Source organism: Neophocaena asiaeorientalis, unplaced genomic scaffold (assembly GCF_003031525.2).
Source record: "Neophocaena asiaeorientalis asiaeorientalis breed wild unplaced genomic scaffold, Neophocaena_asiaeorientalis_V1.1 scaffold275, whole genome shotgun sequence".
NCBI lineage: Eukaryota > Metazoa > Chordata > Mammalia > Artiodactyla > Phocoenidae > Neophocaena > Neophocaena asiaeorientalis.
Window position 1 is genome coordinate 6,831,471 of NW_020173679.1, and position 13,496 is coordinate 6,844,966.

The following is a 13,496-nucleotide window of genomic DNA, read 5'->3' on the forward strand; positions in this document are numbered from 1 at the left end:
ACGAAGACATTTTATTCTGACATGTTACAGTTAGTGAGAACTTCCAAGAGTTCAAATAAGAATAGAGTTTTACAAATTAAAAAAAATACAACTTATATACACAGTAGAACTAGCTAACATTACCACATAAACAAACAGTGCAAACAGAAAGGAAGCTGCTACTGCTGAAATGACCAAGGTCCACGAGCCGTGGGGCAATACTGCACATCAATACTGCAGGCCTGGGAGGGCGCTGCTGGCCTTTCCGGAGGCTTTCTCGTCCCCCCAGGGCCGTGTTAGTGCGTGAGTTTGCATCAGAAATGTCATATGGTCAGCTGGGTCAAGTATACGAGTGTCCATTCCTGTCCGGAACTGTTAGTTAAACAAGGTCACAAGCAAATCGTCCCCCAGAGCACAAAGGTCCCCCAGTCGGGTGGGGACTCTTGGCCCCCTCCCCCATCACCTCCGCCAGGGAAACAGGAAACCATCTCTAGCCAACCCCAGCCCCAGCCCCCGAGGGTTTCTGTTTATCCAGGTGCCAGGTTCACTGGGAGGTGATCAGGCTGGCAACAGGCAGGACGTTGAGATGCAGATTTCTAGCAGAAATCAAAGGAGGGAGGCTTACAGTTATTTTGTTACAAGTGGAGCCCCGCTCGTCTCTGGGCTTGTCTGGAAAGGGCAAGATGCCAGGAGAGGACAGGAAATAACGTGCCTTCCCAGAGGGGCTGGGTTTGGGTCCTCCTTGGTGGCCGTCCAGTCCGTTCTGGGGGATGGAGGCGTTTGCTCTCTGCCGTCTATCTCTGGGCTACACTGAAGGGAACAAAATATCTGGTGACTTAAACACGACGTGATGTGCAGGAGGCATAAATCCCGACACCACTCACCCAGGGTGTCCAGGAGGCCAGCAGCCTGCGACCCCGCCCTCTGGAGGTGGGAGATCCTCAAGCAGGACCTCAGTGCTACCAATTTCAGGAGAGGAAAGGAGAGGGAAGAGGAAAGCAGGTTCCTGGTATGGGCGGTCATGCCACTCGCCTGACTTGGGCATCGGTTTGCTTCTCAATGAAAGAAATAATGCGGTCAAGTTCCGAATGCTGCCTTAAAATACTGGCAGCTGGTTGAACGCAATCACATTTAGAAGGGCTTGCCCTTTTGGTCCTTGTGATTTCCCGAACTACTTACTGGGAGTTTCATCTGTGTTTCATAAGTCAAGTGCACCCAAGGAAGTTGAAAATTTTATAGGTTCAAGTGATCTTGGTCAAAGAGATTAAGAAAATGGAGGAATGGAGGGGCCAGAGTCATTGGCAATGATGCTGACGCAGCCCCCCAGCGTAGGTGGTTGTTCCCTAGAGTGTGTGGAGCGCAAGACCTGAGCCAGCAAAGCCGGGCAGACACCCACTCCCCAGGCTTAAAGGCTGCAACAGAAGTCCGGAGGCTGAGGGGAGAGAACTGCGTTGCTGAGGCCTGGCACTGACGTCCTCAGGCAAATTCCATGATTAAAAAACAAACAAACAAACAAACAACGTAATGCAAATGAATGCCACCTTGACCCTCAGAGCACACCTGCCACATGGTTGCACGATGGGCCTAAGATGTTGCTAAACATGTAGAGAGAGCACAAGAGGAAAGTAAGCGCAAATGCCTTTGGGTGCCTGTTCAGAGAGGACCAACCAGCCCAAAGGGAAACTAAGTCACTGAAAGAGAGAGGGAGGCTTCCTCCGCTTGATGTTAAAACCCCGGGGCACGTGCTGGCAGGAGCCGCCTCCCTCTCCCCCGCTGTTAACCCCTCCTGAAGTTTCCACTACTGAGCCGCTCGGTAGGCTGGGGATGGCCAGCAGGAGGCCAGTGAGAGGTGCTCGCTAAGGGCAGACACCCTCTTCCTCAGATAAACACCTGCTGTACTGTCACACTCGCTTTTTAAGCCACATCGTGTACCTGTGAGTGGACCGGCTCAGGATTCACTCCTTTCCATCTTCTGAACAACTGCACCATTGCCCAGAGTCAAGCGAAGCAGTTTTATCTAGGGGTGCCCTGCTTTTAGGGGTGATGCCAAGATCCTCTGGGCTGGGGTTGCTTCACCAGGAAGATGCAGGTAAAACTTAAGGAAGTTTAGTAATTCCATGGAGAAGAAAAGGACCAGGGTAAAAACGTGGCACTCGGAGACCACGGGTAATTTGGAAAATGGAGAGGAAGCCGAAATGCTCAAACCTAGGGCAGATCAGGAACTATTAGCGGGATTTGAATGCTTTGTGCTTCTAGGGCTCTAGATTCACAGCACAGCAGCGAGACCAGAGCACCAGCTCACACCCAGTAGCAGAACCTCCCTCAAAATGAACTGCTGAAGATGTCAACTTAAGAGTCCCAGTGAAGGCGGGCCTCCCTGAAACAGGCGTAGTTTCCTCAGGACCCAATTCCTCAATTTAGTAATTGACTGAATTCTGCAACTGGCATTCCACCCAGTGTTTGCCTCCGTCAAGGTCCCTCCCATGATGGTTTAAGGCAACAGCTGGGTTCCCTAGGAAAGGAGCAAAGAGGTGGTGGGGAACCTGCTCCGAGCGCCCCCGCCAGTGGGTGAGGCCTGACTTCCCTTCTGGTCCTGGTGCTAGCGGGGAGGAGGGGCTGGGGCCTGTGCCAGCACTGGATCGGGGGGCGCAGGGGGCAAGAAACGGGAAGACACTGGCTGAGGTCACGCAAGTCCAGACCCTGATGGCTCGACACCACCCCCAGGAGCTCTGACGGCAAAGTGTTCGATGACTGTAGGCTTTCCAAGCCAGCGGGCGACTGGGGATCTTCCTGGCCAGCCACGGCGGCGGAGCCCGAGCTGCAGCTCCCGGAGAGGACGGGCTGGCACGCGGTGGCGAGGCCGAGCCGGGCCGTCATAGGCTCTGGTAGTGCTGCCGCAGCCGTGCCTGCAGAAACTCACGTGTCAGGTTGTGCCGTGTGATGACCCCTACGATCTAGGACGAAGCAGAAACAGACCCAAGTCACCCGCAGAGTGAACCCCACTGGGACGAGAACATGAGGGACAGGAGTGGACAGAGCTTGCCCGGCCCGTCTCAATCAACGGCAGGGCCAGAATCAGGTCCTGGAAGGACGGGGACAGGCCTGACAACGTGGTCAAGACACTCATTTCAAAGGCCACCTAGGGCTTCCCTGGTGGTGCGGTGGTTGAGAGTCCGCCTGCCAATGCAGGGGACACGGGTTCGAGCCCTGATCTGGGAAGATCCCACATGCCACGGAGCAGCCAGGCCCGTGAGTCACAACTACTGAGTCTGCGCGTCTGGAGCTTGTGCTCCGCGACGAGAGACCGCGACAGTGAGAGGCCCCGCGCACCACGAAGAAGAGTGGCCCCGGCTCGCTGCAACTACAGAAAGCCCTCTCGCAGAAATGAAGACCCAACACACCCAAAAATAAATAAATAAATAAATAAATTTATTTTTTAAAAAAAGGCCACCTACTTTCTAGATGGGAACGAGATCAAGACACAACTCGCGATCGCAAGCTGGAGGCCAGTGGGATGAATTCGGCTCCAAACGGTTTTAGTCGGGCCGGCTAGAATCTGAACGTGAATGTCTTTTTAAACAGGGCCCACGCTCTCTAGTTTCTCAGCCACCACACGCAGCCTGCCTGGTGTGCCTGTGCAAGACGCAGAGCCCAAGGAAGGCTTCTGAGCGGCGGTGACCCCTACTCCAGCTCAGAAATACCATCTTGCAGAGCTACCTGAGTCACTGTGATATTGCGATTTATAATAACACATATTTGGACTTTGTCCTAGTTCCTGGCACAAAGCTCTTAAAACCCTTGGCATTTCCTAAGTGATGAGTAATAAGGGTGTCTTATTATTCCTAACAAGCCCCTTTCAACCACCCCAGCGTTTACGTTAATGAAGTAACTTTTAGAAAGCCCTTAAGGATGGAGGCTGGTTTCCCAGGGAACCAAGTGTGTGACTGGAAGATTGGAACTTTCATTCTCACCACCCCGTAGCTGTGGGAGGGGAGGGCTGGAGGTTGAATCGAGCACCAGTGGCCAATGATGTAATCAATCATGCCTATGTCATGAAGCCTCTATTAAAATCCCTGAGCTACAGGGTCTGGAGAACGTCCAGGCTGGTGAACACGTGAGGTGCTAGGCGGTGCCGGAGAGGATGCAGAGTTGGGCACGCCTTCCCCATCCCACATCCCTTGCCCGGTGTACCTCCTCCATCCGGCCATTCCGGGGTTACTAAATTATTGTTTACTATAAAAGGATATAAAGTAACGGTTTTCCGGAGTTCTGTGAGCAGGGGGTCATGGGAACCTCCTATTTACAGCCAGTCAGTCAGGAGCACAGGTGACAACCTGGACTTTCCGTTGATAACTGAAGTGGGGGGGGAAGGCGGGTGTGATGAACAGTCTTGTGGGGCTGAGCCCTCAATCCGAGGGACCCGACGCCACCCCCAGCAGACAGCGCCAGGGCTGAGTTGAGTTTAGGACGCCCAGCTGGTACCCAGAGAACCAGAGAACTGCTTTGTGTGGGGAACACCCGGCCTCCTCCGCCAAGCCAGTGACAGAAGCACAGCAGAGCATGAGAGTCCAGAGAACCAGAGTTCTCCCTAAAAGGGTACTTTCCACAGCCATCGCCGTGACTCACAGCTGTCACTGAGGTGGGTGTCCCACACCATAAACTGCGTTAGAACTGTCAGCGTGTTTCAAGGAACACGATTTGACTCCCTGCCACTAAATCCGCGTAAGGACACGCCGTGCCGTCGGAGGGCCTGCTGTGACCCTCACTTTGGAGAGGCGTCACTTCCTGGAGGGCAACGAGGCGACACCCACCGAAAGCCTCAAACAGGTGACCGTTAATGGTGAAATCTGACTAGATACTGCACAACAGAGGAAAACTGAATGAGTGACCGGACTGCCACGCGACGGAATGCTCCCGAGCTGTCCAAGTATCCCAAGTGAACACCTTCTGCTGTGGAAAGTCATTTCCTATAGATTAACTGAAAAACTGAGGTATTAAACAGGGTAGATAGCGTTCACATCTTCACTATACCTTGACATATAAAACCTCTATGTCTAGACACAGAGGAAAAAAACAAGATATACTTCGAAAAGCTAACATGGCTGCCTCTACAGAGATCAGGGTTTGGCATTTCTTTTTCCTGCCTATCTATATTTTCATATTTTCCTACAAACACCAATGTTTGTGGAATAAGAAAAACAATGGAGTTCTAAGAAAGAGAAAACAATGGAAAAATCTGTAGCAATAATTACTAGGTATTTTACTTTTCAAAACTCTCCAAGTATTTTGTCTGAAACTCCCTCATTTACTGCTACAAATTCCCATAACAGTGGGGGGAACTGGCCCCCTCCCAGGTCAAGGGTGAAGAGGAAGGTTTCAGGACAGAGACAAGGCCCTAAGCGCTTCTGGGCCTCAGAAGGGAAGACCAGTGAGACGCTGGCGACATCTGCCGGCCACACAGGAGACGGCGTAGAAGAAACACCCCGGAGGCAAAGGGAAGGTTCCCGAAGTTACCGCAGTCTCCCCTCCACCCCGGGCCCTCACCCCTGTGGGGAGCCACAGAGCAGGTCGGGTCTGAGAAGCCTCCCTGCGGGATTCTGCTGCTCCTTCCTGGGTGAGAGCAGCACTGCCCTTAGAGGGTCCCTTCCAGGACATGCGGCCGCAGGCACACGCGCCCTTACACTCACCTCTCCCACCGCGTTCACCACGGGCAAGTGCCGCAGGCCCATCGTTCTGAACAGGTTGAAAACTTGGGAGACGTGGGTGTTGGGGGAAACAGTGAAGGGCGCGGGGTTCATGTACGGGGTGACGTCCTGCAGAGGAGACAACACAGGGGACCTGTGGCCTGTCCTGCCCGGCCAGGATCAGATGCCAACCGTGCAGACGAGCAGCGGTCCACGCAGGACAGGCCCTCGGCCTCCGTGCCTGGCCCCGTCCCCAAGGGAAGCCCGTCTCACCACGATCATGCGCGGGTTCAGCAGGGTCAGGTCCAGGTCGTGGATGTCAGGGTACCGCGGGTAATCCTCGGCCATCTCAGCGTAGGAGAGGCGCGGCTGGCTGGCGCTCTGCAACCCCAACCGAGACAGTCCTCGCACCGAACGCGGCAACTGGCAGGGTCACCTTTAGAGACCCCCTCCCTCTGCGTCTGAGAGCGGGGCAGGGCAGAGCAGGGGCCAGAGCAGGTGCTGCACAGACAGCTCTCTGCCAATTCCCAGCTGTGTCTCCCTGGGCCAGTCCCCTAATCTCTCTGAACTTCCCTTTCATCTGTAAAGCAGACCTGAGCTATTCTAGAGTTTCAACGAGAAAAGTGCTAACTAATAGTAGCTGTGTGGGGTGACTTGTGTCACCCCAAAAGATACGTCCGAGTCCTAACACCTGGTACCTGTGAATGTGGCCTCATTGGAAACAAGGCCTTTGTGGATGGAATCAAGACGAGGTCATATTGGAGTAGGGTGGGCTCTAACCCCAATGACTGCTGTCCTTATGAGAGAGGAGAGGACACACAGAGTGGGTGACGAGGAGGGAGGTGTGAGTGGGGAGCCTCCAGTCGAGGCAGGCCGAGGACTGCTGGCACCCACCACAAACGAGGAAGGCGCCTCCAGGGGAAGCACGGCTCTGCCGACACCTGTGTCTTGTCCTGTGGCCTGAGAACTCTGAAAGGATACCCTGCTGTTGTTGGAAGTCACCCAGTTGCGGCGACTGGAAATGGCAGCCACAGGAGACTCACACAGGAGCTTCGCGACTCCTCCTGCATTCTGAGTCTTCTGGACTTTCCCTCAGCTCTCACTGCTGCTGACCGTCAGCGGGCAGCTGGGCCGCCACTACCAGCTCTCGAGCGGGGCACAGGAAGCACAGGTGCTAGTCACTGCCCTGCCCCGCTCTCCTCCCCTTAACTCCCCTCTGCACACAGCCCTCCCCGTCCACCGCTGACTCGGGCCAGCTCTGGCGGCTCCTACGTGCAGGCAAGGCCCTGTGTAGTCTGGCCCACTTCATGCCTCCAAATTCCCTGTCTCCTGTGCTCCGCACGTGACCTTTCCCCCATTCCAGCAGGGCTGGCCCTCCCCACAGGCCACACCCCCAAGCCTGAGCCTCTCCACCCATGGCCTTTTCTGTCCTGCCCATGCGAGCTGCTCTTCTGCAGGCCAGTGAGACCACGAGGGACCTCAGCTGGCTGCCCACAGGCAAGACCCAAAGCAGGAGAGTCAGTTTGGAAACTAGTCCTCTGGGTGACTTTTTCAGGCTCCATCTGAAAGGGTCAAGTGTGTCCCAGGTCGCTATAGGGACCACTTTGAACACAGCCCACCCATGCCTGCTATCTCGACAAAAACCAAAGAGAAAAAAGAAAAGTACAGGAGAATCGATGAGAAGAAGGGTATTTCTCTGGATGACACATGTAACAAAGTTCATTCACGGCAGACATTAAAGGCATTAACTACATTAAGAGCCCACCGGCCAGAAGGACACTCAGCCCCGGGTGAGGAGACTACGGGAAGAGGCGCCAGAGGGCAACTCACAGCCCTGCTCGGGCTCAGCGCAGGGACCCTGCCTGCACCAGGGGCCACGCGGCCACACACCGCTGGACGGCAGGTGCACGGACTGTGCTCCTGCCACCCTCACGCCTTCCAGAATCCTGCTGGGGACAAGAAAGGAGACTCACCGACTGGCTTTCAGAATAACAAACTCCTCGGACGAGCAGGGTGACGAGCTGCGAGCGCAGGATCAGGCCGTGGAAGGTCAGTGGGCGGAAGCGCTCCTCCATGGTCCAGTCTTCGCTTGGGGACTGGTCAGGGTATAGGTTGGGGTAGGGAGTGTATCTGTTATACAGAAACCAGACGCTGCCTAGGACACCCTCAGCAGGATCACTTCCCGTCCACGTCCCCGACCCCCTCCCCCAAGCCCCCGGGGACAGCCCCGGCGGGCGGGTGAGGGGCTGACGGCCCCGCAGGCGGCCGCGCTCCCTCACCTCCGCTCGAGCATCTGCTGCAGGAGGTCCTCCTTCTCGCCCGGGTCCCCGGAGGTCACGTGCTCGTCGCACACGTTCCGCAGCTCGCTGGACGGGTAGGACTTCATGGACTGGCTCCGTCTGCGCTGCTCACCGGCGCGGGTGAGGATGCTGCACTTCTGTGGGTGGGGGGCGGCGACGACGGCCAGCTAGCGCGGGCGCGCCAGCACCCACGCAGGTGAGGATGTGGGTGACAGTGCGGGTCAAAAGCACAGGCCTATGCCGGAACTGCAAGAAACCTTCGCAGCGGCTCAGGGGCTTGTGACTCAAAGGAGCCCTTGGAGCCCAAGGTTTTTGCCAGCCCAACACCCCTACTCCTTTGATCTGGGGACAGCATCTCAATGCTCCTACGTCACGTCTTGGCGGTCCTGTCAAATGACGTGCCCCCCAGCCTCCGAAGCCAAGGGTGGGCACGTGACCCAAGCGAGGCAGCGGGACTCTCCCTCAGCGCAGGTGCCTCCTGGTACCTGCAGACCAGCCACCTGCTCGCCCAGAGTGCACTGCTCCTGGCGCTTCAGCTTTCCTGTCCATCCTGCGGTTTCCAATGGACTTTTTTCTTCCTTAAGTAGGTCACAGTCCACTGTTGGCAACTCAGAACCCTCCCTGATACAACCTGCACCGAATACTCAAGACTGATGTTTAAAACAACAATCTATCCACGTGCTTGCTGCAGTGGGAATGAACACACGTCCTGACGGCCTAACACAGTCCTTACTCACTGCGTCGTCTATACTCACTGTCCAGTCCACACTCACTGTCACGTGCAATGAAAAGAGTGCTGACTTTCACAAGAGCCAACCGGGGCCACCCCATCTACGGGGTGTGACAGGCACGGCATGACTGTGGGCAGCAGGGAACCACTTGTCCATCGCCCACCTCTCCTCCGGGGCCGCCCCCTTTACCTTGTATTTGATGTTGTTGCTGATGAGCTGGTTGCCCTTCATGAACTCCTTCTCATTGCCCCGGTTCTCCGTGACCACCGGGAAGGCGTGGTGGACCGTGGTGCGCAGAATGCTGACCAGAGACTGGATGCGGGTGTGCGGGTACACGTAGGTCAGGTTGGGCTCCATGATGTCGCTGGCTCGCAGTCTGGGGGAAGGAGGGAAGCGGTCCGCGCTCACGACAGAGTCCACGGCACCGGGAGCAAGCCATGACGGAGCTGCGCTGCCTCTCCTGCACTGCCTGGACCACCTGGGCCCCTTTTCTGAACCACCTCTAGCAGTTCCTTGAACACACCCGTTCCTTGGTACTTCCGTCCCCTTCGCACATGCTGTTCCCTGTGCCTGGTCACCCTGGTCATCCTTCCTTGCTCTGTCAGACATGTGGGCCAAGACCCTCAGCTCAATATGAATGTCCCCCCTCCACAAACCTCATCCAGTTGCTCAGGGGTTTGGCCATCGCTCCTCAGCACCCCATGGCACATGCCAGTATCACCACTGAACTGCTAATTATACTGGAATTAAAATATTTGGGTGTTCCTTTAGACCAGGGATGGCAACTGTCACCCACAGGTCCAATCTGGTCACGCGCGCTCGTTTGCGTGTTGTCTGTGGCTGCTTCTACACTAAAGCGGCAGGACAGAGAGCACATGGCCTGCAAAGCTGAAAATATTTACTATCTGGCCCTTTCCAGAAGTTGGCTGACCCCTACGTTAGACTTCAAGCGCCTTGCACGATCCCAGACACGGGGGGCCTGAACTACCTGTCGGCTGATGGATAAGCTGGTGATTATGCCCAGAGGAATCACTGCTGACGGGACGACACCTCGCTGGGCACACACGAGGGAGCTAGTTCTCACTCACAGGGCTTGGAGCCTAAATTTAAACACTCAATCATAACCCTTCCTATTTAACCAGAATGCCACAGCGGCCGAACCATCCACGAAGCGGCCCTGCCCGCCCCAGTCCCCAGCTGCACGGGGCCGCTCCACCATCCCGAACACACTTGGGTACAGACGTGCTTGCTGTTGGAAGGACCTTGCTGTTGTTACTTACCTTCTTCCAACCCAAGAATCTGAATTACCGTTTCCTACCTAATACAAACATTCCTAGGCCCTAAAGTCTGTAAATTCTGGAACTAGGACATGAAGAGAAATCCTGGCCTTACTTGTCCATTTCCACCTCCGTCTCCCATTCTAGGAGCGGCACGCCTCGCAGGCCCACGTGGATGTCATAAATGCCCTTATTGAAAAAGTCCCCTGTCCATTTGGCCACCTGAAACACAAAGCAAAGACTTGAAAAGAGGCTGCTGTGGGGGAACGTGGCCCCGAACCTGAAGGAGGCCTAGACGGGGGGCGTGCTCACCATCAGGGTGACCATAATGGGGAGGCCGTACGTGATCTCGCTGGTGGACTCAATCAGGATGACCGTGAGACTGATGCTCATACGGACGACCCCGCCCAAGAAAGCCGCAGCACCAATCAGGGCAAAGGTTCCCGAATAGATATGGCCCAGTCCAACGTAGCTGGTGAAGAAAGAAACCAAGAACGTGCCTTAGAATCATACTGGGGGTGCGGGAGGGAGTTATGATTTGCACACTTGTGCATACGCACTCAAGGGCACGCACACACACACACACACACACACACACACACACGCACACGCAGTACCTTTTGAGAACGTTGGCAACTAAACGTCCAAAAGCAGCTCCACATAGCAGGGAAGGCACAAAAAGGCCGCTCGGAACAGAAATGCCGTAAGTCCAACATGCAAGCACGAAATAGAGGACGAAGAACAACGCCAAAGTGATGGGGCTAAAAGTACCTGCAAAGCCAGAACAGACCGACCTGAGTCCCGCTAAGATGCCTGCCAAGGCCCACCAGGCTGCGTTGGCTCCCGCCAGGTCCTTCTGCGCCCTGACCGGTTCACCTCCAGCACCGGAGGCAGACACCCCAATCTTGTCTGGGTTGGCATTACCAATGAAAAGCCCTGTTCTCGCTTAGAATGAAGGGCAAGCCTGGCTCTGTCTCACAGAGGAGTAACCATTTGTTTCCTGCCCCAAACCCCACCCTCCCAGATACTCACTATCCTGGTGGAAAAGCTGAAGGATGCCAGACTCCTGGGAGTTGAAAAAGAGTGTGGCCATGTCATTGTAGGTCTCATTGGGACAGAAAAAGGTCTTGATGCTGGAATTCTCTTCTTCTGATGTGACCTAAGAAAAAGGAATCAAAAAGTCAAATAAGGGCCCCTGAGTAGGGCATCTGAGACTTCAAGTGGGATGTCTCCAGCGAGGTCGAAAGAGTCTGGTTTGCAAGCTTTACCCGTAAATTAAACAGGCAGCAGAAAAAAGATGGATCCCCAAGAGCAGCCAACCGTGACGCGGTATATTCCTTGCGTTTTGAGAAAGAATCAGGAGGAGGGCCCTGTCCATGCACATTCGTAACAAAAACGTAACTACACTTAGGGTTCGCCGTGGCCTGGCTCTGCCTCCTCTCCCAGGGCTAATTTTGTCAGTGGTACTGCGGGAAGCCTGGCCCCAGAGCACCATGGATGGTGGAGGACGAGGCAGGGGACCGACAAGTGGCCGGGAGTGGACAGGCGTCTGCGGAGGAGAGTCCAGGGCACGGCCTGACCTAACGCCCCAACTTTGTCCCAAATGGAAAAAGCCTCCACCCGAGTTTGCTGCAGAAGAAGACCCACGTACACGAGGCCCGATGCAGACACCGTGCTCCTGGCTGCCTCTCCCACCTGGCTGAACAAAACCCAAGCTGGGAGAAGAGATTATTTCTCCACATCCCAGCCCTCTCATTCTCTTCATCATTTTGTGTGAGCAGATGAGATCCGGGCACTGCTGGACTCATTATAGGGCGAGGGTATCTGTTTTCTGGTTGGCGATGTATAAGTAGCACAGGGGGCAGACCTCACACCTCTCACTGGGCAAACAATTAGAGAGTGTTTCTTGCAAAGTTAACTAAGCAGACTTTTCCTGGATTCCATTCTATCGATATTAATGACACTGTAAAGATGCCCTTATGTGGACCCTGTAACAATACCAGGTGATGGGTTTGTATAACCCTACCAGGTGGACCTGGCTGGGCAACACGGCCGGATGAAGGCTGCTGTAGGAGACAGGAGAGCGCCCCCTATCGGCAGAACCTGGCAGGGAGGAGCTGGCAAAGGAGACGCGTGTGCGGAACAGTGAAGGGGGGACAAGCTGAGGCGACAGCTTAATCACCAGCACATGCAGTGTTTCCCAAACTATGCCTGGAGGAACCTAGTCCTGAAGGTGCTCTGGAAAGAGTCCTGTGGTCAAACGCATACAGAAGTATCACAGCACTTGCTGGAAATCGGTGTATCTGTGAAAAGCAGAGAACAGGCTCCATGATCAGGCGGATTTGACTCTCACACTGCCACCCTCTAGTGACCTTGGGAAAGGTCTTTAATTTTGTGAAGCTTCCGTTTCCTCATCTATGAAATGGGAATAATACCCACCTCATGCTATATATTACGAGCTGGGTGATCTCAGGCAAGGCCTCAGTTGGCCTCAGTCTTCTCATCCGTAAAATGGGGACAATACTAGCCAACGTGGCAACGGTAAGGAGGTCATGTATGTACAGTGCTTAGTAGAACACCTGGCACACAACAAACATTCCAAACATTCCTAACACTTACTGGAACTTTAAAGGCCCTGAGAAATCCTGTATGAAAGAAACCTACTCAGCTCTGGTTAACCCATCTGACCACAGAATCCTTTTCCATTTGTTTGCTCTTGAATCACGTGTATCAATGTTCCTTAGAACACACTTTGGAAAATACTGGTCTGGTAAGAGGTGGCCTTGGGGAATAGCCAGTAACAGGGATCAACAAACATTTCCTGTGAAGAGCCAGACAGTTAATATTTTAGGCTGTGCAGGTCACATACAGTCTCTGTCACATGTCCTTCTTTTTTTTTTTCCCCCCAACGCTTTAAAAATGTAAAAACCATGGACCGCAGTTTGCTGACCTCTGACCTAGTACATTCTAGCCGTTCACTGACTGTTCCTGGGGACAAGGAAGAGGCAGCCACTCAAGACGAAAGCCCAAAGGGGCTCAGAGGGACTCGAGTGGCTCCCCGGAGGCAACAAGACATGTACTTAGAGAACCTCCAGCCTCCACCCTAGAGGCCGGCTCTCAGACCCACCGGACTGGACTGAAAAACACAGGGTACAGTAAGCTCCAATGCCTACCTCACTCAACCGGCTCTTTCGGGGAAAGGTGCTAGAAAACATCACATACTCCTAGGAAAGGAAAAGGAGAAATGCAAAGAGGAGGCATGCCAGTAAATGACCTAAACCCAGAAAAACTAGAAGATGCAGGACGAGCCAGGACCACCGTGTGCCCTGAGGCAGGCACTCCTTTCTCCCGTCTGAGGGGTGCCTCTTACATCCCGAGGGTGAGGCTGGCATGCACCTTTCAGGGGTGGGGGGGGGTCAAAGAGTAAACTGAGGCTCGGAGGAGAAGCAGTCAGTCAGCATCCTGAACGTCTGTTTCCAATTAGTTTTGTTCAACAAAGAGAGAGAGGGAGGGAAGGAAGGAGGG

General features: G+C 54.5%; 1 protein-coding gene across 7 annotated transcripts in view; it reads right to left on the reverse strand.

Moving 5' to 3' along the window:
* CLCN6 (Cl-/H+ antiporter 6) overlaps positions 1-13,496 on the reverse strand; it is a 29,258-nt gene continuing 15,762 nt past the window's right edge. For 4 of the 7 annotated variants that reach the window (XM_024749734.1, XM_024749737.1, XM_024749736.1 and 1 more), the window contains 10 exons: positions 11,004-11,130; positions 10,589-10,742; positions 10,284-10,443; positions 10,087-10,193; positions 8,884-9,070; positions 7,943-8,100; positions 7,637-7,793; positions 5,937-6,044; positions 5,667-5,792; positions 1-2,933 (listed from right to left, as the gene is read on the reverse strand). In XM_024749734.1, the coding sequence (XP_024605502.1) occupies positions 2,853-2,933; positions 5,667-5,792; positions 5,937-6,044; positions 7,637-7,793; positions 7,943-8,100; positions 8,884-9,070; positions 10,087-10,193; positions 10,284-10,443; positions 10,589-10,742; positions 11,004-11,130 (1,365 nt within the window). In that variant the 3' untranslated portion in view covers positions 1-2,852. Of the gene's footprint in view, positions 2,934-3,436; positions 4,333-5,666; positions 5,793-5,936; positions 6,045-7,636; positions 7,794-7,942; positions 8,210-8,883; positions 9,071-10,086; positions 10,194-10,283; positions 10,444-10,588; positions 10,743-11,003; positions 11,131-13,496 lie in introns of those variants that run through there. The other 3 variants (XM_024749735.1, XR_003003752.1, XM_024749738.1) reach the window with 3 other exon arrangements.